Here is a 21,715-nt window from a genome sequence, read left to right on the forward strand (position 1 = left end):
TACTTTTGTTTTTGTTTTGCTGGAACACCAGTGGTTATTATCAAGCTGTGGTTCCAACTTTATCCAACCAGAATATTTAAAGCAGCACTGCGTAACTTGACAGTGATGGTGAAACCTCCTTCAAAGTGTAAAAAGACATCATACTTGGGCCTTAATATATCGCCTACGCCAGTGTTCTCCAGGAAGAGAAGTGGTAGAACAGGAGGCACAATCACATCTCAAAGACCTCCTCATGCCCAGCTTCCTCATCACCATTCAGTGTCTCAGTCTCAACAGATGGGACAAGGTTCTTGAAATGGGGGGGGGGGGGGGTGGGGGGGAGACAGTGTGAGGGGACGAAGCCTCTGGGACGCTCAGATGTTGAAGCTCTCGCCACAGCCGCACATTCCCTTGATGTTGGGATTGTTGAAGACAAACTCGCTGGACAGCTTCGTCTGCACAAAGTCCATCTCTGTTCCCAGGAGAGTGAGCTGGGCCTTCTTCTCGATGAACACCCTCACACCTGCAGAAGAACATTTTTACACCAACATGTTGATGCTGTCACTCACTCTGTATTTCTGTTTACTATGGCAGTAAAATGTCATTTACCGTCCTGCAGCACCTCCTCGTCTGACTTGTCTTTCTCCTTGGTGTAGTCCAGTGTGTAGGTCAGTCCATTACAGCCCCGCGTTCTCACTCCAATCTTCAAACCAATCTATAAAGTACCAGACCAAGATAATTACTCAGTGTGATTTACACTTGAACAATCACACTTTCATTGATCTTTACGTCACATCGTCAAATCAGTGTTTGGAATGTTTCCACACTCAAAGTGAAACGCTGGAGATAAATATGATAAAGAGTAGGGATGCACCGATTAATCGGCCAGTGATCGGATATAGTCAGAATATTCCGATTTTAATAAGCCGATCAAATGCACCCGCATCGCGCAGCATCAGCAACACACGTGCACGCGACTACACGCACATGTAGTAGAGTGTAGGGCTGGGCGGTATACTGGTTCACACTGAATACCGTTTTTTTCCATTATGATATGAATTTTTAATATACAGCCGTACCGGTGTATTTGATTACACAACATCCGCGCACCGGCAGCGCTGTGGCGGTGCTGCGCCGCTGTTGTCTGCTTTGCGAGTGAGCGCTCTGCATGTAAACGTTTCATTAATGTTTATATATTTGTTTCAATCACTGAACGAAGCCTGTCATATTTGGGACAAGAGTCAGGATCTTAAATCACTTGCACAAAACTCAGCATTTGTTTGTTTGTCATTTAAACCTGTGCGCGCAGAGAGCGAGGCATTGTTGGCACGGGGCTGGGGAGGGAGGGAGAGGGAGAGAGAGAGAGAGAGAGAGAGAGAGAGAGAGGTAATTTACTTATTTGTGTGTAGGTATGTTGTTAAATATGTTTAAACTTAAATAAACTACACATACAGGTAGTGATTCGTTTTTGTATTTTTAGTTGTATATTGGATGTGAACAACATGGTTCCATAACACTGCACTTTTAAGATGTGTGTGAATATTCCACAGCATTATTTAGTTCTATTTTATAGTGGTAATCTGTTCAAAAAGTCACACTTTAAGTTATTATGTTCCATGGTAGCATGTTCAAATGTATCATGACAATTGTTTTTGTATTTTTGTATATACTTCTATTTTATAGTGATTCGTTTTGTATTTTTAGTTGGATATTGGATGTGAACTCATTGTATTTCTATGTTAAAATGTTCTATTAAAGAGAAAAGATGAAAAAATATATATCTTTCTGTATGCTGAAAAGTGGTTTAAAAAATTTAAATCGGAATCGGCTAAAATCGGTATCGGCAGGTCAAACTTCTTGAAAAATCGGCCCCAAAAATGGCAATCGGTGCATCCCTAATAAAGAGAGTTAAAGGTCCCATATTATACCCTATTAACCCAAGTTAAACTTGGTCCTGGTGCCCTAATGAACATGTCTGTGTCATGCTTTAGTGAAAATATCATAAGGATGAAGCACAATAGCATTTCAATAACTCTGCCAAAACAGCCTTTTTCAGAATGCTCGGTTTTGTGCCTGATCATTTACATGTGAATGGGACCCAGGTAAATACACATCCACTGCTTCCAGGGGAGTGTCGCCACTTATCACCTATTGTCATGCAGCGTTGTCACAACCCCCGCTCCATATACCCCATAGTAATGTCCGTTTACCCGTTGTTACTGCGTTTCACCGTAATGCATAGTGACCACAATTTTGGCTTCTCGCGATCATAAAAAAATCGAAGAAAAATTATTAATGTGATGCGCCGCGCGGCGTGTATGTAAATTCCCATGCTAGAAAAAGACCCTGAAAGCACCAGTGTAACTGCGGCTCCGACTGACGTGTGTGGATCAACAACACGAGGAGAACTGGAAACACGACAGAAAGGCAGCCTTTGGTTGAGAAGAAATGTAGGACAACATCTACATCTTTCTGCAGTGCTTTCAAACGCGTGCTCCTCATATCACCGATCCACACATGCCACTCACTAACTGCAGGCACATAACTGGTGCGTTCAAGGTGTCCCTCCAGCATAGGAATTTACATACACGATCAACAACAAAGGGCTTGTGAAGCTTGTGAACATAAATAAAATATATCCACTGGACACAAAAATCTTCTGAGGCTGGAAGTTTGTGTAAAACACTGTGCTCCGCTCTTCCTCCCTCGCCTGCACTCTCGTATTTCACAGGGACAAGGGGGAGCTACAGTGGAGCTGTGAAGGACTCTGCCTGGCGGGGTGCCAACATTCATGGTGAAATGTCGCACTGTCGTCACTTTGTCGGGAGGTGTAAACATTGTGTGTTTTATCGCCTATACTTACACAAAGTGGAACCACTAAAACATGACTGAGTCTTGTTTTTTCACATTTTGGGGACTGGTATGGCCCACTGAGTCCCAAATATAAGTACTAAAAGATTAAAAAGTTAATATGTGCAGAAAACTATGCTAAAATTTCATCTCCTGAAAGGCTGTTCACATGAAAAAGTGCCACAATTTGTTGAGTAACACATTTGCATTTTGCATACACTGCACTGGTCCAATATTTGCCAATATGTTTACTTACATATTCTGGTTCTTCCTGCAACAAAACCCTGACTTTGTTCACAGCTGCTGGAGTCTAAAGAAGAGAAATCAGAAGATACTTCACTAAAAGATGCTCTATACATGCAAGTGGGATAAAAAACAGTGGACTTGGGCAAAACTAAACTGTTATCAGAGAAAAAGACAATGTTGCAAGTCTGAAACTCCTGAGTGATCTTATCATATGCACACAGCCCTAGATGTTCAGGTCTGAATACTTCCAATCCAACCTGAACATCCACAGGGAGTGGGAGTAGAGTCCACTTCACAGCTGTTGTCCTCCAATTTACTTACTTCTAAGCTCCAATGGTAGGGGTGGGAATCACATTGTACCTCACGATACAATACATGACGTCAAGATTTCCCTATTTATTCACAAAGTCTATGTACTGAGCGTGGATGGGGCATCTCTTAGCGTAGTTTTCTCCGCCATTGTCCCCGACAGACTAAACTGACAGCAATCGTATGAGCACACCCCTAACAAAAACACACTAACACATCGGCAACAGATACAGCTTTGTTCTTGCAAATAGATGTGATGTGCCTATTTGGATACAGGGCAGAGGACACAGTTCTGATCACATGTGGTCACAGGAGAAGCATCCACAGGTGCAAACAGTCGTACTAGATGTACTCCACATGCAACTGGATCTCTCAGGGCATATATTATTATTATTCTAATTATTAATACCAGGTTTGAAGAGGGCCTAAGAAGCCCTCAACATCATCAACAGGATAGAAGACAAACACTGCATGTCTGTGTGCTTAATGGAAGCTAGCTAAAGCAACAAGCCTTTAGCAGTTACTGTAACAGGATGTTTATTTTTCTGTGTTTGTGGGTGTGTTTTGGGCCCTTCGGGAAAACTCAGAAACCTGCTGTGGATGAGTAGATGGGCATTTACAGTGTTTTGGGCAGTGCTTTTCTTGTGGAGTCATTTATGAGACTCAGACCAGTGGCTACATTAGCCACATAGTGCTAATCCTTCATATATGCCATGTGTATACGTCTCCTTAATCACTGAACATCCAACTGTGGCACAAGCTGGAGTTGTTTCATAGCTGTAATGTCAATCAAATTTACTTACAACATACATATGTAAAGTGCAGTTATAGCTTGGCTGCAGACTGCGACTAAACTGCATTGACTAGGAAAACCAGTGTGACTTGCTTTTAAGCTCTGTGTTATTTACAATGAATCTCTTACACAACTCAGCTGTTAGGTAGAGGTAGTGTGGAGCCACAGAGCAGTTCACACTATTCTTTATTCTGATAAGTCACTATCAATAATATATTTCAAGTCAAACAAAAATGGAATATGTTGCAGTGCTTGACAATTTAAGTTGTGGCCATATTTTTTTAGTCAAGGGAAGCAGTGCTATTAGTGAAAAACAGAATTACTTTATTGTAGAACATTTACTGCACCACTTAGTAACATTTATAATTATCATAACTGTCCCTGCCACCAATAGATACACATACATACATACAATATAATACACTTAACAGAAGCCTCTGTGTTCAGAGTTATTGACTTCATCCAGCTCCTCTTATCAGCTCACACCACCATGCAAGCACATTATCTTGACACAGCATCTAACATCATCCCACCTATAAAGTGTGACACTGAGCTGGCTATTCAGAGAAAATGTTTCTGACTAAATCTGGGAATGGTCCATCCATCCATCCATCTACCGCTTTATCTTCCACCGGAGTGTCTGGGGGGTGCTGTGCCTATCTCAGCTGACACAGGGCAATAGGAGGGGTACACCCTGGACAGTTCACCAGTCCATCACAGGACCACATACAGAGACAAACAACCATTCACTCACACTCTCACATCTACGGTCAATTTAGAGTGACCAATTTACCCAATCCCCATATTGCATGTTTTTGGACTGTGGAGGAAGCCAGTCTGTTGCAATATTTACCATTTCATGGTTTACAAACCCATGTGAAAATATACAATGATGAAATAAAATTATTGTTAGCTGTAGCTTATCTGTAACACCTCAGTCTATTTGACTTCAAAATTAGAATTGACGTCACACTCGATGACGACATTTGTAACACTGTTTAGTTTATGTAGGGCTGAAACAATTACTGGATTAACAGATTACTGAATTAATCTTTAACTATATTTGACAATTTACTAATCAGTTTGAGTGTATGTATCTGTTTTTTCAGCTTCTTAAATGTGGATATTTCCTGGTTTCTTTACTACATATAACAAATAAAATCATTTTATATCTATACATTATACATTTTGTGGACCAAACAATCCTATACCTTGTGTCAGTGGCTAACAACATCACGCTAACCTGCCTCAAAGTAACGTCGTCATGTAGTTAAAAACTGGACAACTACGAGTAAATTAATTCATATCGTCTTCATTCAATTGCTTTAGTGTGAACGTAAGCCAATACAAGGTAATTAACAGAATATACTTTTTACACTATATTCTGTGAAACAAGTTCTTCGTGCGACGTTGAAGTCATCGATGCTCAACCTTAGCTTAGCTAACGACCGATCACGTAACTCTAGCTGGTGACCAATGGTGTTTACGACATACTTCCTAGATTAAAACACATCACACTTAAACGTGGTGTTTACACACAACTTTGCAAGCAATGGATTGTATTTACCAGTGTGAGTGCGGCTCTTGTGGGCAATATCTTTCTTTTGTTGACCGCTCGGACAGTCGCCCTCACCAAGGAGGCAGACATGTTGCTGCAGCCTGAAATCAAAACATTAAATGGCGCACGCGCATAGAAAGACATGATCCTCTCAATACGTTCCTGTTCAATGATTGGTTGATACTTTGACAGACGGCCGTGTCAGCCAATGATATTGAAGATTATATCGACCACGGAGTTGAAAGTCAGTTTTACTTTGCGTAATCAAATAATCGATCTTCTTTTTTCAAACGTGAGCATGGATGTGACACTTGTTTTGGCCAAGTCATGTAATTCATTTTTCTTCTTTTGTATTAAATAGATGCTACGGTTACTGTTTACCTATCACGTGTATTTGATTCGCTAACAACTTCTCGTAACTGCTGTTTTTGGTACCTTTTTATATTTAATGCAATATAAGATAATATAGTGTGTGTAATGTTTAATGCTACCGACTCTTATTTGATACAGCGGAAATAGGAAGTACGTCATGACATGCTAGGAGGTAAATGTGGCTAGCAGAAGCTATAATATGATATATCAGGGGTGTGATTTTTCCGTTTTTCGGCCTGAAAATCAGCCTGGTCAGGTGCAGCGGTTTTAGTGCCTCTGCGACAAGTCTTCGTTTCACTCGCAGCATAGTCCAGCAGTGGCACCTCACTGGCAGTCCGTGACAGCCTGTGACAACTTCTGGCCTTTCCGTGGCATTTCCTGACACCCGCTCGGTGTTCAGAAACGCCTCCCTTGACTCGCTGCCAATAAAGGCGGGGCCCACATTTGTTGTTACGACAGTCACTTCCGCCATGGATCACGATAAATAGAAAATAAAACTACTTGTTTACTTATTTTTGTGTACAAAGTTTTGCATGATTTCTCTATCTTTTGTACTTCTTAATGTTATCTGAATATACATTAATATCTGTTCCATAACGTAAATGTGAATGTAAAATAGTGTACATATTGTACTATTCTTATTCTTATATTTAATATGTCCCTGTGTTTATATTATTCTTGTCATTTGTTACCTTAAGCAGGGACAGAGTGACAATGGACACTGACGGTGTTGGAAATATTACTTATACAAAATACAATTATGAAAATATTTTAACATAACAGTTGCTATGCAGTGCCAAAGCCTGCCACAGATTGCCAGAGCCTGCCACAAAATGCCAGAACCTGCCACAGAATGCCGCAGAGGGCCACATAATGCCACAGAGTGCCACATAATGCCACAGAGGGCCACATAATGCCACAGAGGGCCGGCCACATAATGCCACAGAGGGCCACATAATGCCACAGAGTGCCACAGAATGCCATAGAGGGCCACATAATGCCACAGAGTGCCAGAGCCTGCCACGAGGTGTCTTTGTAAAAGCTGGACTTCCTCCAACCTACATAATATAACTAGATACTGTTGAATACCAAGTTGTATCAAGTGCAATTTTACTCTCATTAAAAATACTGGCAGGCTCTGGCATTCTGTGGCATGTTGTGGCACTCTGGCATTCTGTGGCATTCTTTGGCAGGCTCTGGCATTCTGTGCAATTCTGTGGCAGGCTCTGGCATTCTGTGGCACTCTGCGGCAGTCTTTGGCACTGCATAGCAAATGTTATGTTAAAATATTTTCATAATTGTATTTTATATTAGTAATATTTCCAACACTGTCACTCTGTCACTTCTTAAGGTAAAAAAGGATAAGAATAATATAAACACAGGGAAATATTAAATATAAGAATAAGAATAGTACAATATGTACATTATTTTACATATACATTTACGCTATGGAACAGATATTAATGTATATTTAGATAATATTAAGAAGTACAAAACAGAGAAATCTTGCAAAACTTTGTACACAAAAATAAGTAAACAAGTAGTTTTATTTTGTATTCACCATGATCCATGGCGGAAGTGACTGTCATAACAACAAATGTGGGCCCCACCTTTATTGGCAGCGAGTCAAGGGAGGCGTTTCTGAACACCGCGCAGGTATCAGGAAATGCCACGGAAAGGCCAGAAGTTGTCACAGGCTGTCACGGACTGCCAGTGAGGTGCCACTACCTGCCAATGCTACTGGGAGGATCTCGCTCTCTCTCGCATAGTCCGTTATTTTAACTTTTATTTGTTCTTCATAAACGGTATGTGGTACATTTATTTTTGTTAAATGTAAATATATGTACCACATACCGGTGTATAAAGACAACGGCATATTAATATGTATGAAAACAAGTTGGCACGCTACTTTTATTTTTAAGTTTTTGCACTTCACTTCCATTTTTAAGTTATTTACAGTATTTTATTGTTCTTTACATTTATATTTTCACATACTTTATTTATCTTTCCTACAACAATATAAAGAGAAAATTTTATAATTTTTCTGGTATATTTACGAATGGTAATTAATCGTGATTAATCACCAGCTACACTGTGAATAATCTGATTCAAAAATGTAATCTTTTGACAGCCCTAAAATAAATAAATAAATAATTAATTAATTAATTAATTAACAAATAAATAAATGAATGAATTAATTAAATAAAGAGCATGCACTTTGAATTTTGAGGTAAACACTACCACAATAAGACCTGCAACCTTGTACGCAAAAACAACAAGTTCCCAGTTGACCAGAGGAGTCCATTAATTTGGGGAAAAAACACAACAACATAACGAACAAAAATGTACATGGACATATTTCACATTATGACTGGATTTCAGTTTAATGAGTGTTTGGGGACACAGATCGGATTGTAAGCCATATTCAAACGTTCCTGGCAGAACTGTGGTACTGAACATTAACCCTCCTATTTTCAGAACTGAAGAATTACTATAAGGCTGACATTTAAACAAAGCTATGTTAAAATTAGGAATTGAATTACAATACCACCTACAATACACTTTCTCTGAATAAAATGTAACCATATTAGGGCAACACGAAAGCCACACAGCCCATATCAAAGCAGCTCTTTAAAACATTAACTAGCAGCAACATTAAGAGGGCACAAGCTCCCGATTGGTGGCACCATTATTACAATAGTAATAATATTGCCTTAATGGCAAATAAATAAATTTTTATCTGCACTGAAGTGAACACAGCATTTTCAGCAGTGTCTAACAGTTGATTCAGCTTTAAAAAAAGAGGGGTTACTGAGTTACTGATAAAATAGAAGTGGATCCCAACAAAAACATTCAAAAAAACAAAAATACTTAACACCACGATCCTGAAGTTTTTTCTAACACAGAGACATGCGGCACAAAGAGCTGCTTTCGAAGGTGATGGAGACAGACCGGTGGACATCGGTGCACATGACAAATTAAACTGTATTTTAAAAGAATTTCTATTTAAAAAAGAAAAAACTGCAAGTCATTACAACGATACACTGCCATTCAAACATTTGGGAACCTATGTGTGAAAGTCTACGTCAGAATGCAAAAAACAGTTGGATCATTATTCATGCAAAAAAAACAACTTAACAATTTAAAAATAAAGTACAAGTGAACTTATGAGTGTGTGTTTTCATTTCAAACTGCCTCGATCTTAACATTAATTTGAAGGTAGCAGACCATGTACCATATCATCTTCTACTGACCATAATCTCAGTCAGATTATTTACAGTTTCTAATCTGGAACATAATTCAAATAAAACTTGACTGGCAGTGTAGGTAAACAAAGACATACAGTGCACGTATAATGGCTTGTTTTGTTAAAATGAAAACTTTAAAAAGCTCCTCTGAGGAGAAGCAATATAAGGGGGGGAGGACAAACGCATAAAAAGGCCCTATTTGGCTTCAAGTCAAGGCGTCCTGGCTTTGGCTTTTAATGTTGGATTCTGGATTTTCTGTCTGCCTGGACAAGAGGAGGAGGACCTTGTAGTCTACTGCTCATTCCACTGGACTCTTCCTGTGACCAGAGCGACCTGCATTTCGGGAGGATAGACTACCTGAAACAAATCAGAATGCACAACTGTTTAGATTATTCCAGAACAAGCTTTTAACCTGGACAAGTCACTTTTGTAATCTATCTATAAAGCAAGTTGTGTCTGTGCGTCTGTCTGTCTGTGACAAGCATATCTCGCTGACCATCAGTCAGGTCGCCCTAAGACTTTGGATATGGGTTGGTGTGAATCCTTGATTTTCATATTTTTTGGAGGAATTTTAATTTTCACTGATTTATCACGCTGCACTTTTCACTGATTTATCATGCTTCACTAGGCAGGCGACAGCTCATCAGCAGCAGCTGCACTGTCTAAAGTGGGGGGGTGGGAGGCTGTCCTCACGGTGAGTGAGACATTTTCCACACGGTTCAACACAGAACATGGTGTTATACTGAAACGACGAGGTGTCCATTCACCAATACGCAAGCACATATTTATTTTGCATTAGCATGCTACAACTTTGCGGCTAACTTGGCAAACCTGTTTCCAGAGGTATGCTAGCGAAGCTACAATTAGCATTAGCGTAGGGCTAACATAATACAAACACTGTGCAACCTCATTAGGCACAATGCAAATATTTTCATTTTCGATTATCATTAGCCTAGCTAGATGTTGTGACTGTCAGCCACTATAGGAATACATACTAGTGTTAAAAAAAATAAGTTTTATTTAAACAATTTATTGAAAATATTGACACAAATCTAATTCCATAGTGCAGCAGTGAAAAGAGCCATGTTAATTTTTTCATACATCAGTCTTGCGGTGCATGAAAATTAATCTCGTAAAAAATATACCACCGATATATACCACCCAGGACTAATTGGATAGAGTTCTAGAAATGTGTTGTGTGATGCGTCAAGTGGTGTAATAAAAAAAATAAAATAAAAAACAGGTAACACTTTATAATAAGTACATACTATAATCATTAGTTAAGCATTAATAAATATTATTATTATTATTATTATTATTAATAATGCATGAATAGTATGCGGTTTATAAACACCGTTTGAGGAACAGTGTCCAATTAGCTGCTGTACTCAAGCAACCAATCAGCATCCATCTCCAACATAAACTACATGCTAATGAGTATTCATGCATTATAAATGATGAATTCAATATTCCTTAATGCTTAACTAATGATAATAGTGTGTAACATCATCTTAAATCAATCAAATGTGACTTCACACACCTGCTTGTGGACCTAATACAACACTCGGTTGCTTCCTCTTCCTCTCTTCTTGTTGTGGTGAACCCTGAAGAACAGTAAGGTCAACAGGTGCACATGTGTAGAAGGGAGGGAGCAAAGACGTGTGCCCATTTCAATAAATGTTTGTCATCATACCCATTTCTCCTTTTCTCTAAAATTCCTCGTGTGGGGCGAGGTGGAGCAGGCAAAGTTGTCCATCTTCATGTTACCTGTCATAATCATTAAGAAAAAAAAATTTGACCAAATGTATGTTGTTTACCGCAGGTTCAACAATGAAAATGGAAAAATTAATGTGTCTGAACCTGCAGGGCTCCTGTAGAGCGGACAGTCCTTCTTTATGTGGTCACTCGATCCACACAGGTAGCAGCAGCGCATTTCCAGTGCATCTCTTTTCTTCCAGTGCTCACTCCTGTGTCTGCTCTGATCCTTCATGTCATCTGCAGTGTCCAGTTTGTCTCTCAGGTGTTCCGGCTTCTTCTCAGAGTCCCTTCTGTGCCTGAACCTGGGCAAACATTATCCACATTACAAAACAAACATGTAGCCTGATACACGGTACTCAAGTTTTACATCTGTGACAATTCCAGATAACGTATTGTGACTGCTTACTTCTTGCGCATGGGGCAGTCTTTCATGAAGTGACCAATCTTGCCACAGATCCGACAACAGCGGTCGTTAGGAGCTACTTCTCCCTCTGTGAGAACCTCAGGATCAAAGAAATACTCCTGGGACAATGATGAGGATAAACCACATCGTCAGTGCTTTTATAATGACATCAAAATATGTAAATATGGTGTTTACAGAGCAAATACTAACCATTTGACTGGGATACATAGGAGGAAAGACTTTAATGGGTGTGCCAAAAACTGTTCTGCCATTGATGAATGCCTTCATGATGAAGTTAGTCACTGTTGTAAAAGAAGTCAAGAAACAACAGGTCAGATGAGACAACCAAGGACATGAGAAAACAGGACTGATTCAAATAGATTTTGGTAAAGAACCATACTTTTCCTGGACAGACCAGCACCCAGATTATGGTTCAGGTCAAATGGATCTGCAATAAGCAATTCCATTGATTAAAAGTTATATCCATTTGATTAATCACATGTTGTTGAATGGAGGATTAACTTAAATCCACGCACTTACCTTCAATGACAATGTATTTAGATGTCCACTGCTTGTTGAAGGTGGTGAGGCCGCGGTGCTGACGGATACAGATAACGTGCTCTCTGAAGTCAAACTCCTCCGTATAAAATCGGAGCAGGCCAAGCCACAGCTCCCCCACTGTCTCTGAGTTTCTCCCATACTGTGACCAGCGACTGGGCTGCAGGTGGGAGATAACCAAATTGAGGCCTTATTAAGAAACAGCGACACACACGACGAATCTATAAAACCACCAAACACTCACTAATGTTTTCAAATCATCATGGAAGTACACGTTCCAGCCATCGATTAACACCTCTGGCTTCTTCTTTCCATCATAGATCTGCAACAAATGGACATTAGCAGTTAGCAATTATAACACATTTTCCTTTCTGCATAATACAGTCCCTCTAGATAGAGATGTATTCTAAAACAACCACCTCGTAAGTCATAAAATAACAAGATCTGATTATCAATTAATTCAATCCTTAAATCAAACTTTTAAAGGGGACATATTTTACCCTATTTCTCTAAGTGAACCTAGTTCCCTGGTGTCCTAATGAACATGTCTGTCACATGCTTTGGTCAAAATACTATAAGGATGAAGCACCACAGCAGTTCAAACACCCTGCCAAAACGGTCCACCTTAAAAAAAGTAAAACTAAACTTAATGGGACAGGAAATGACATCAGCCACAGAGGCTACTGGGATTTGGAAAAGTGATCATTTGCAGGCTCTAGCAGGCACATTGCTGTTATATATAACATGTATCCACTGGACAGATAAATCCTCTGAGGCTGGAAGTTTGTGTAGGACTCTGTGCTGCACTGTGGAGTCAAGAATTGAATTGAGCGGAGCTCCACAAGACAACAATTCCAGGAATTTAGCGCATTGTGACGTCCCAATGAGTGCGGAAGTCAACATCGTGTGTTTTATCTCCTGTACGTAGACTGAGGAGGACCACAAAAACATGAGTGAGTCATTTCTTTCACACTTTGCCGACTGATAGGGCCTCCAGTCCCAAATATAAGGATTTAAAGGATTAAAAAGTTGATTTTGCATAATATGTCCCCATTAACCTCTTCTTCACGGTTGCCCCCGGGACTGGGGGCAGCGTCAGACGCATCGACAAAAGCATCATAAAACCATGTCTAACTTTAACAAACACAGACATGCTGCATACCCACAGAAAGGTCAGAAACTAGGCTAAAATCTCATATAAACCAATCTTATGTTCACGAAACACAGTTAAAACACCGATGGATCAAACTGCAGGAGCGAAAAAAAACAAAAAGAGACTCTGCCGTGAAAGCACGTATCACTCTGCAGTTATTGTGTTTCAACAAGCAGCGTGTGTTGCCAGGATCACCTCCCAAAGCACGGTAACCTCCGCAGTCCAAGCCTACAGTCAGCGTAGAGACAGACAACCTGAGCACTCTGTGTCCAGGCTGCAAATGAATCGCACATGCGCATAGCCGCTGCTGTTCCGCCCTGGAGGGTGGGACTTTGAGGGAGGCGGAGGTGTTCATGTTCAAATTTTTTTCTCAAAGTGCTGTGAGACATGCAAGAAAGGTAAGTATAGCTTTAAAAAAAAAGTGCATAAATATAAGTACTTTGGAGTCCATCTTTTAATGGAATGGAATTACTATTTTTTGTGATACATCAGGGACGAGAGACCCAAATGTTTACAATTATACAATTGGTTTCATAATCAAGCAAATTTGGTATGGAAACTTAAATATCTCTAAAAGAATCGATATATCATTATAGAATCAAAGATGGACTTGAATCTGAATCGAAGGGATTCAGGAAATCAGCAGCAATGCCCAGCATTAAAGTACTTCAGCCAGTCACTCATCTAGTATGATTTAAAATATAAATTTGACGTCACATGTCATCTTTACCTCTTGCAGCACAGGGATAACAGGTGGGTTTCTCTGCTGCAGGAAGAACAGCACCATCAGTGTGTAAGCGTAGGATGACAGACTGCCACGTGACGCATCGCCAATGTCACACACCTGTTACAGGACAAAAACAACTGAAATAAACTTAAATCACTCCAAACAATATAAAGTTGCCTTTGTAACATGGAGTTTGAGCATATTCACCTTGGCAAATACTTTCATAACATAACAGAGGATCTTCACTCTCCTGTCAATGGCAGCATAGGAGGCTAGCAGGTGTGTGTTGTGCAGGGCCTGAAAAGAAAAATGTCACTCAAAGGCAAAGTTGGAATTTTTTATCTGGGGAAAACTGCACAACACACCACAAAAAAATCCAGAGGACAATCCATACCAGTGTGTTGTAGAGGCTGATGTCTCCCTCCAGGCCTGTGCGAACATGGTAAAACTTCACAATGGGCACTTTTGCCGTTGTGATGGGGAGGATGTTCTTCAGACCTGTGACAGGGTGGAGATGAAGCAGAGAATTAAGACAAAATAAAGGAGACATTAACCATTATGTACATTATACGACATTCAACGTTGATTAAAGCTAAGGTATTTAAGTATAGAATAGCTAACAACTTGCAAACAACATATCCCAAAGGGCCCCACCTCCAAAACACTGTAAATTGTAAATTGTTATGTCCTCTGCTTCAGTAATGCGTGTCCCTCAAGCTTATGATGGAAGACTCTGCGCATGCCACTTGTGCTCTTGCAGTGTAGGATCAATGGTAGGCGTGGCCAGCCTTCATTACATGTGGTATGGATGAAATGATTGGCTGTGTTATAACTTGTGAGGCCTTTACTGGTGGCTACTTGGGTGTAAGAGATATAGAGTATAAGAAACATACTACGGATTCTAGCGTTTAATGAAAGCTCTTTCAAAGCCATGTCTTAGGTTAGCTTGGTATTGTTCACTCCAAACTAAAAAGCTGCCAAGTAGACCAATAAATAACCAATCAACCAACATATGCCCTGCTCTGCTTTGCCTTACCCGAGTGCTTCTTTAGCAGTCTTGCCAGGCTTTCAATGATGGTGATGCAGTCAATATCCTACAAAAAATTATTCATCATGAAGGGGAATGGTATATTTTTGATCTCATAATATTCATTCCTCAAAATCAAAGATGACTTACATCCATGGTCTCCTGCCCCTCCAACACCATACAGATGTCTAAGTCACTCTGTCTGAATCCAAAGCCATTTTTGGATGATCCAAATAGTTTTAGCCTAGCTCCTGTACATGAAAAAACAAAAGGATCATACATAAGTCAATAAAATGCATTATCATGCTTATTTGACTATATAAAAAAAGTTATAATTTAGTCACCAGCGAACTGTCGTCTGACAAAGTTCTCCAAGTCTTGGAGGATGTGCTCTCTTACACCCACTTCCAGTTCATCTGGGGCGAAGTCACCTAAAAAAAAAGAAGAAACAAAATGTCAAACTTCATGTCAATCATTCCAAACATAAAACTATGGCTATAGACATGATCAGGGTGAACTAGTTCTGTTTTCTTTTTATTTACACAGGACTCACTGTAGCACTGCTCACAGACTTTGTTAAGGACGTTTAGAAACTCTGGTGTTAGCGGAGGCAGGGGTTCCAGTTCCACTTTCTTGAAGTCTTCTGGGCAATCTTTTTTGAGATGTCCATCACGCTTGCACAAGCTGCACACGACCATGTGTGACTAAAAGACATTTTAGACACACTTAAATGATGCACCCAATGTCATTTGTCTTACTTTTCTTTTCACAGGGGCTTTAATATACAATGTGGAAAAAATGTATGAGGTTAAGAACATTTACCTTTCCTCTGGTGAAAGCCTGCCTGGTGAACGCATACGACCGCCTTTTCTGTTTTTTATTTTTATTTTCTGTGCCCTCTTCTTTAGGTGAATGTGACAGACTGACAGACAGCAACACGGCTTCTTCCTCATCCTCCTCTTCTTCCTCGTCCACTGAACCTGGAGTGTCCAAATCCGGACCCTCCTCGTCAGATAAAAGCTCCTCTCCGGAGAGCTCATCCACTGGAAAAATCTCCTCATCCTCTGTGGTGAAGCTGTCCAAATGATGCCTGGCATCATGCTCTTCCTCCTCATCCTCAGAGAAGCTGCTTTTGCCCAGATCCACCTTTTCCTTCTCCCTCTCTTCATCCGAGTCAGTGTAGTCTTCAACTTCCTCCTCTTCCTCAATAATGCAGTCAGAGTCCTCTGGGCCATTCTCCGCTGCTTTAGGTTGATTCGTGTGTTGATCTTCATTCACAGCCTTTGCATTTGCCCCTTGACTGGATCCATGCTGTGCTCCTGTCTTACAGTTGGCAGATGGCATGTTGAGTGGAAGTGCAAAGTACTTGTATGTGGTTTTGAAGCAGTGCACGATGTACTCAAACATTTGCTGGCTGTTCACTGTGCGCGCCACGTTTCTCTTCACAGCAAATGGGTCTGAGTATAGAGAAATACATTAGTTAAAAAAAACACACAATAACCCTATGCACTAAACAGACATTTCATGAAGTTAATATTTCAAAATGCAAGAAGACTTCTGCAATGCCTGACAGTTGACAAATTGGTACAGTTATCCATACACAGTATATTCTAAACCTAACAGTTCTAATGCTCGCACATACAATCACTTGGTTCGGCATCTTGCCCCAGAATACTTATGAAAATGACGAGAGAAGAGGTGTAGTAGTTGTACTCGCTGTAGATACTGTGGAAGGGAGAAGTACAAAAGTGTTTCACCTACAAAACTATTATTCAATCAATCAATTATTAGTCCATTACCAAATAATTGGCAACTATTTTAATAATTAGGGACCAAGCACACAGGGTGCGAGGACCCTATTGTAATTCTAAAAAATATAACTATTTTCCTCCTGCCACTTTGATCTCGAATTTGACCCGCTAAACGCGTGTCCTATGGACCGGGCCTAAATTTAGTTGCGCCAAACTTCACGAAATTTGGTGGGAACATTGTCTGGCCCGAGAAACAAAATCATGTCAAATTGTACTAGACCCATCCGAGATCAAAAGTTATTGGAAACTTTGGCAGAGTCAAAAGAGCGTGCCACGGCAGCCATCGGAACTTTGGTGAATTCCGATGGCTCATCGCAAAACACGAAGTATGCTATAACTTTGCCATACATTGACCAATTGGCATGAAACTTCATAGGTCACCTTCATAGGTCACCTATGACGCGTTCAGCAGCATGGTCTGAACGCGTCTACAAACATGAATTTGACCCAAATGCGATGTAGGCCATCTTGGATTTGTTCTTCTTCCATGGAAAACTTTGCCATGTATATTGCCTTTCAGTTCAGGTTTTTTTAAAGAATTAAAACAAGCTTTCCGAATAACGACAGATTACTTGATAATGAAAATAATTGTGAGTTGTAGCTCTACCTACAAAAGTATACATTTATTTTTTTCAGTATCACAATGCTAAAACTATCAAGATTCATAGAGCACAATTTAAAAAAAAAAAAAAAAATTCTGACCCTCTACGGCGATCCGCTTCTTTGGCCAGTCTTTGATCTCTCGGGAGAGGATGGCATTCGTCCGCACACTTATTACATTGTCAGCCATGGGGAACTGCAGAGAGTAGAAGCGAAGCATTTCGACCCAGAGAAGCCCAACCTCCACAGGTAGATGTGGCCTGTGAAACACCAGCGGAACCTGCACGAATACACAGTGGACGAAACAGAGTCTCGGCTGTCAGTATGTGGACACCTTTTACAGAAACAGTGCAACTAAAAGTACATTTGTGCTTTCAAGGATTACCTTTCCCTTTATACAGGCACCCTCTGCTGCCTGTGATGATTCTCTGGTGGAAGGGGTGTAAGAAAAATGTAGATATGCATCCTCTACATGTGTGAGATTGAAGTCTGACAATCTGCTGAGTGAAAACACCTTAATCTAATGAAATAAAATAATTTGATTAGTTTATGTTGAAAAATGATCAATGTCAATGTATATCTTATTAGCATGCAGGGAAAGGCATACCTCTTTGTTCAGGTATGTAGGCAAGAGAGACTCTTTGCGTTGCTGTAAAAAGAAGACGACCATAAGGGCGAACACATATGGTGGGAGACCACCTTCCTCTGCACGGTCAATCTCACAGATCTGAAACAAAAACAAGAACAGTACATGTTAAAAACATAATGTGCGTTGTTTGAATAATAACAGCAATCACAAACATACCTGGGCCCAGTGTCTGAGTCCCAGAACCAGTGGGAGGAGATGATGCTCCCGACTAGCGAGAGCAGAAAGATAGGAGGTGGTTTGGAACGCATTTTCATTCCCTGCACTCACTCTGCAGATCAGGCCACTGTTGAGAACAACAACAATGTCACATTTCAGTCGGGTATACTTCAGGGTTTTACTAAATACTATTTGATTTATCATCTTATGTAATAAAAACCTAATAACTGAACAACTTTTGGAGATATACACCTCTTTTTCTCTTTGCAGATGACAACGGGCACCCTTGCATGAAAATCGGCTTCCAGGTCAACAAAGGCGGCTGAGGAAAGAACAGACAGAAACCGTGTTAAATTTAGAAACTTCCAAAACAGCCCTGTGTCTGACTGACATTTGTTTTTTTATGGTGGAAATCTGGCAGGAAAATGTCTAACTGGTGACTCACAGCTGACAGAGAGGCTCTCCTTGACCAACAGCAAGACATCTGGCTGATGCATCTGTGAATACATTCCATTTCAATGCCTTTACACAACATTAATATAATGTAAAAAAAAGAGAGCAAAACAATATCTTATCTATAAAACTTAATTTAAAACACCATCTTATAAAATTAATAGAAATTTACCAATACAAAATTCATGCCATCAACTTCATACGGGGACGACTCACGTGAGGTGGATATTGAACGTCAATGTTCACATCAGAATCCTTGAATCCAAACTTGGTGCAAGATGATCCATATAGCCTGAGCCTGATCTCTACAGGTGAACAGAAAAAGAGGAAATAGTGTTGTAAAAACACAACTCAAAGACACAATTATTGCTTTGTAGCAATATCACTATCTGGATGGATTTCTTGCTTTGGTGTCTTACCAGGCAGGACAGTCAGGAAAAGGTCTTGCATGAGGGAGACAACATACTGCCTCTTCTCAATATCCTGATCAGTCATCCCATATTCAAGGACAACAGCTTCAAGTGCAGCACTCACTGCACTGATCTGCTCTGGGCCAGGAGGCTGAATGTCATTCAACATTGCCTGTTCTTGCTTCTCCTGGAAACACAAAGAAGTTTGATGTCAATGTATGTTGTCATCATAAATATTGTGATTTGCATGATGAAACCACTTCTCACCTTTGCCCTTTTCTTGTGCCGCTTGTCTCTGATGTGCCTGTAACTGTCAGACACAGATTCCAGTAGAACATCACACAGAGTGCAGGTGTAATGTGCACCAGGGTTACTGTGAGGCTTCTGAAACCATAGAAAAAACAACAGACATTAGCCAACAGCTGCTAATTCCACAATGTTCAATATTTAGGATACCACAACAAATGTCTGAACCCTCTTCAAGGAGACGATTTCATCTTTTTTAAGTCGTTTCTCTGCTTGTCGTAAGCTGTGGATCTCTTTGGCTGTTAGTGTAATTTCTTCATTCACAAAGACCCTGTTCTCGTCAGTGAAATCCTTCTTCCGGTTTCTGTTTCTCCATCTTTTGCCTTTGGATGGGGGAAAAAAATACATGCGTCAAAAAAACAATGACACACACTTAAAGTGCTATACCAGTTCCTATACTCAGTCAAATATATACAAAGTAGCACATGATTATACATATGCTGTAACTCATTTTAAAAGGTGTCCACCATAAAGATCACCTAAAGCAAACAGCCCAAGATTTTTGTCAGTGTTGATAAACTGTCAAGTATTTTCCTATCATCTGATTTCCAAATCCTTACCTGGTTTCTGAGCACCATCCTTGTCAGGGTCATCTCTTCTTCCGTGCTCCCTGTCCTCTTTTGGACCCTCTGCCTGGACACTCCTCCTCCAGGGCTGCTGCTGTGAGCGCTCTCTCCAGTTATCTTCTCGACTACTACTACTCCCTCCTGCCGCTCCATCCCATCGCACATCATCCTTCTGTGAGGGGCTGTGACCACCTCTAAATCCACCAGGGGAGTAGCTTAGAGGTCCCAGTCCTCCCTTCTTAGGGCTCGCCCGATAGTGCCCACCGTGATTCTTCTTGCCCTGCTGACCTCCCTCCTGTCTGTAGCTTGGCCCTGGGCCCTGGTCATGGTCCCTCCAGTTGTCTGTCTTGTCAGATGCTGATGCTCCCCTGTCCCAGCCACCTGGCCTGGTCCGGAAAGGTCTGTCCGAGTTTTCCATGGTTCACTTTTGTTAAAACTGCTGAAAAAAATGTTCACAATCATGTTCAGGTTGAGCTATTCTGGGAGTAGTGAGTATAATACGACCAAACACACCTTGGCACAAACAACTGCCGCCACAGTTTTGACTTTATTAAATGCCCCATCTCTTAAACGGCAACATGGTTTTGTATTCGGCTTCTATTACTTATCCCTAGCTTTTCTTTAGTGCGAGTGATCACAGCTTTATCAGAATGTAACGCAAAAGTAACGCAACATAAACGACTGAAAACTGTATTTATGACTTACTTTAACGATGAACACAACAAAGCCGGTTTTCATTGGCAATGACCACAGTTGCTGCTACATGTATTAGCCTCCTTTCCTGTCCTCCTTGTGTTAGTGTTAGCGTTAGCTAGCTAACTAGCTACTGGAGACTGACTCGCCTGTATCGTTTATTCTTATTTCTCAAATTAAATGTATATACCTAGCCCACACGTCTAGCTCACATCCATCAACAAACTGGTAATGGGCATACAATTTAAAGTTAGCTAACTAGCCTCGTTTAACCTGGCAAAAGTATCCATGTAGCCTAGCTTAATGACCCGTTTAGCTTCTCAGCTAACACCTAAGATGCAACAGCTGGCGTTGCTGTTTATTTTAGGTCTTCAGCCTGTTTGACCTGCAGCTATGATAAAGCCCGGCGAACGTAACATGTCAACGGTGACTATCCATAAAAAGGAGTAACTTAAACAAGTCAAATACCTGTCGTACGTGCGCAAAGGGCATACTTGAAGCCTTGTTTAGGTCTGACTTGGCATGATCACTTAACGAGCATTGGAGTTTCAAAGGTAAAGTCCGGTCTCCGACTGTTTTGTACCCGCCAGCGTTTAAGTTCCGCCCATCGGAGTCATTTTAATGTTACACACAGTTATGAGTGCGTGTCAAGATCAAAGATCAAAGTAGTCACTCATAATATCCGACGTTTTTATTCTTCTTTGTCTGATTGGTGTTCCTCTTCTGCCAGAACATGTGTCTAAAACTGAAATAAGAAAACATATATCACAATATGCAGACTTTCCAGGAACCATGGCACGAAATCCCTATTGAAAATGAATGGAGAGATCAAAGGTAGATTAAATAATGAAGCAATTATTATTACTATTATTGTTGTTCACATGTGTAAAAAAAAAATATATATAACATAGTTCCACACATCCATTCAACCATTTGTATATCTATCTTGTCATTCATTCATTCATTCATTCATGAAGTATAGCTAAAGTTACAGACAGTAAAATGGTGATAACACATGGCCCAGGCCTGAGGGCAGCTCAATTAATTCCTACATGGAGCAAAACTGATTGTTTCGCCTCGGTTGCCCGGG

At 40.4% G+C, this 21,715-nt stretch overlaps 2 protein-coding genes across 3 annotated transcripts in view; both read right to left on the minus strand.

Moving 5' to 3' along the window:
- Positions 1–5,836, minus strand: part of isca1 (iron-sulfur cluster assembly 1) — a 6,116-nt gene extending 280 nt beyond the window's left edge. The window contains exons 1-4 of the mRNA XM_083904939.1: positions 5,745–5,836; positions 3,086–3,139; positions 589–694; positions 1–502 (exon numbers count right to left, since the gene is read on the minus strand). The exon at positions 1–502 is cut by the window's left edge and continues 280 nt beyond it. Of these exons, the coding sequence (XP_083761065.1) occupies positions 354–502; positions 589–694; positions 3,086–3,139; positions 5,745–5,825 (390 nt within the window). The 5' untranslated portion in view covers positions 5,826–5,836 and the 3' untranslated portion in view covers positions 1–353. The remainder of the gene's footprint in view (positions 503–588; positions 695–3,085; positions 3,140–5,744) is intronic.
- Positions 5,837–8,484: 2,648 nt separating this feature from the next.
- Positions 8,485–21,171, minus strand: tut7 (terminal uridylyl transferase 7). 2 transcript variants are annotated; one of them, XM_083905385.1, is made up of 29 exons: positions 21,094–21,171; positions 19,927–20,371; positions 19,535–19,689; positions 19,328–19,444; positions 19,070–19,247; positions 18,867–18,955; positions 18,643–18,694; positions 18,450–18,519; positions 18,198–18,324; positions 18,000–18,119; positions 17,778–17,912; positions 17,495–17,672; positions 15,804–16,438; positions 15,535–15,685; positions 15,326–15,412; positions 15,132–15,232; positions 14,991–15,048; positions 14,349–14,452; positions 14,162–14,251; positions 13,958–14,071; positions 12,319–12,396; positions 12,057–12,234; positions 11,917–11,964; positions 11,727–11,818; positions 11,520–11,635; positions 11,216–11,415; positions 11,049–11,122; positions 10,896–10,959; positions 8,485–9,712 (listed from the first exon to the last, which is right to left on the minus strand). In XM_083905385.1, exons 2-29 carry the CDS (start codon positions 20,348–20,350, stop codon positions 9,654–9,656), a joined length of 3,894 nt encoding a protein of 1,297 aa, XP_083761511.1. In that variant the 5' UTR covers positions 20,351–20,371; positions 21,094–21,171; the 3' UTR covers positions 8,485–9,653. The 2 variants fall into 2 exon arrangements, with proteins under 2 accessions (XP_083761511.1, XP_083761512.1); XM_083905386.1 differs by having other exon boundaries at positions 19,927–20,368; positions 21,094–21,122.
- Positions 21,172–21,715: the final 544 nt, after the last annotated feature.

This window comes from Microchirus variegatus, assembly GCF_963457635.1.
Source record: "Microchirus variegatus genome assembly, chromosome: 18".
NCBI classification, from domain to species: domain Eukaryota; kingdom Metazoa; phylum Chordata; class Actinopteri; order Pleuronectiformes; family Soleidae; genus Microchirus; species Microchirus variegatus.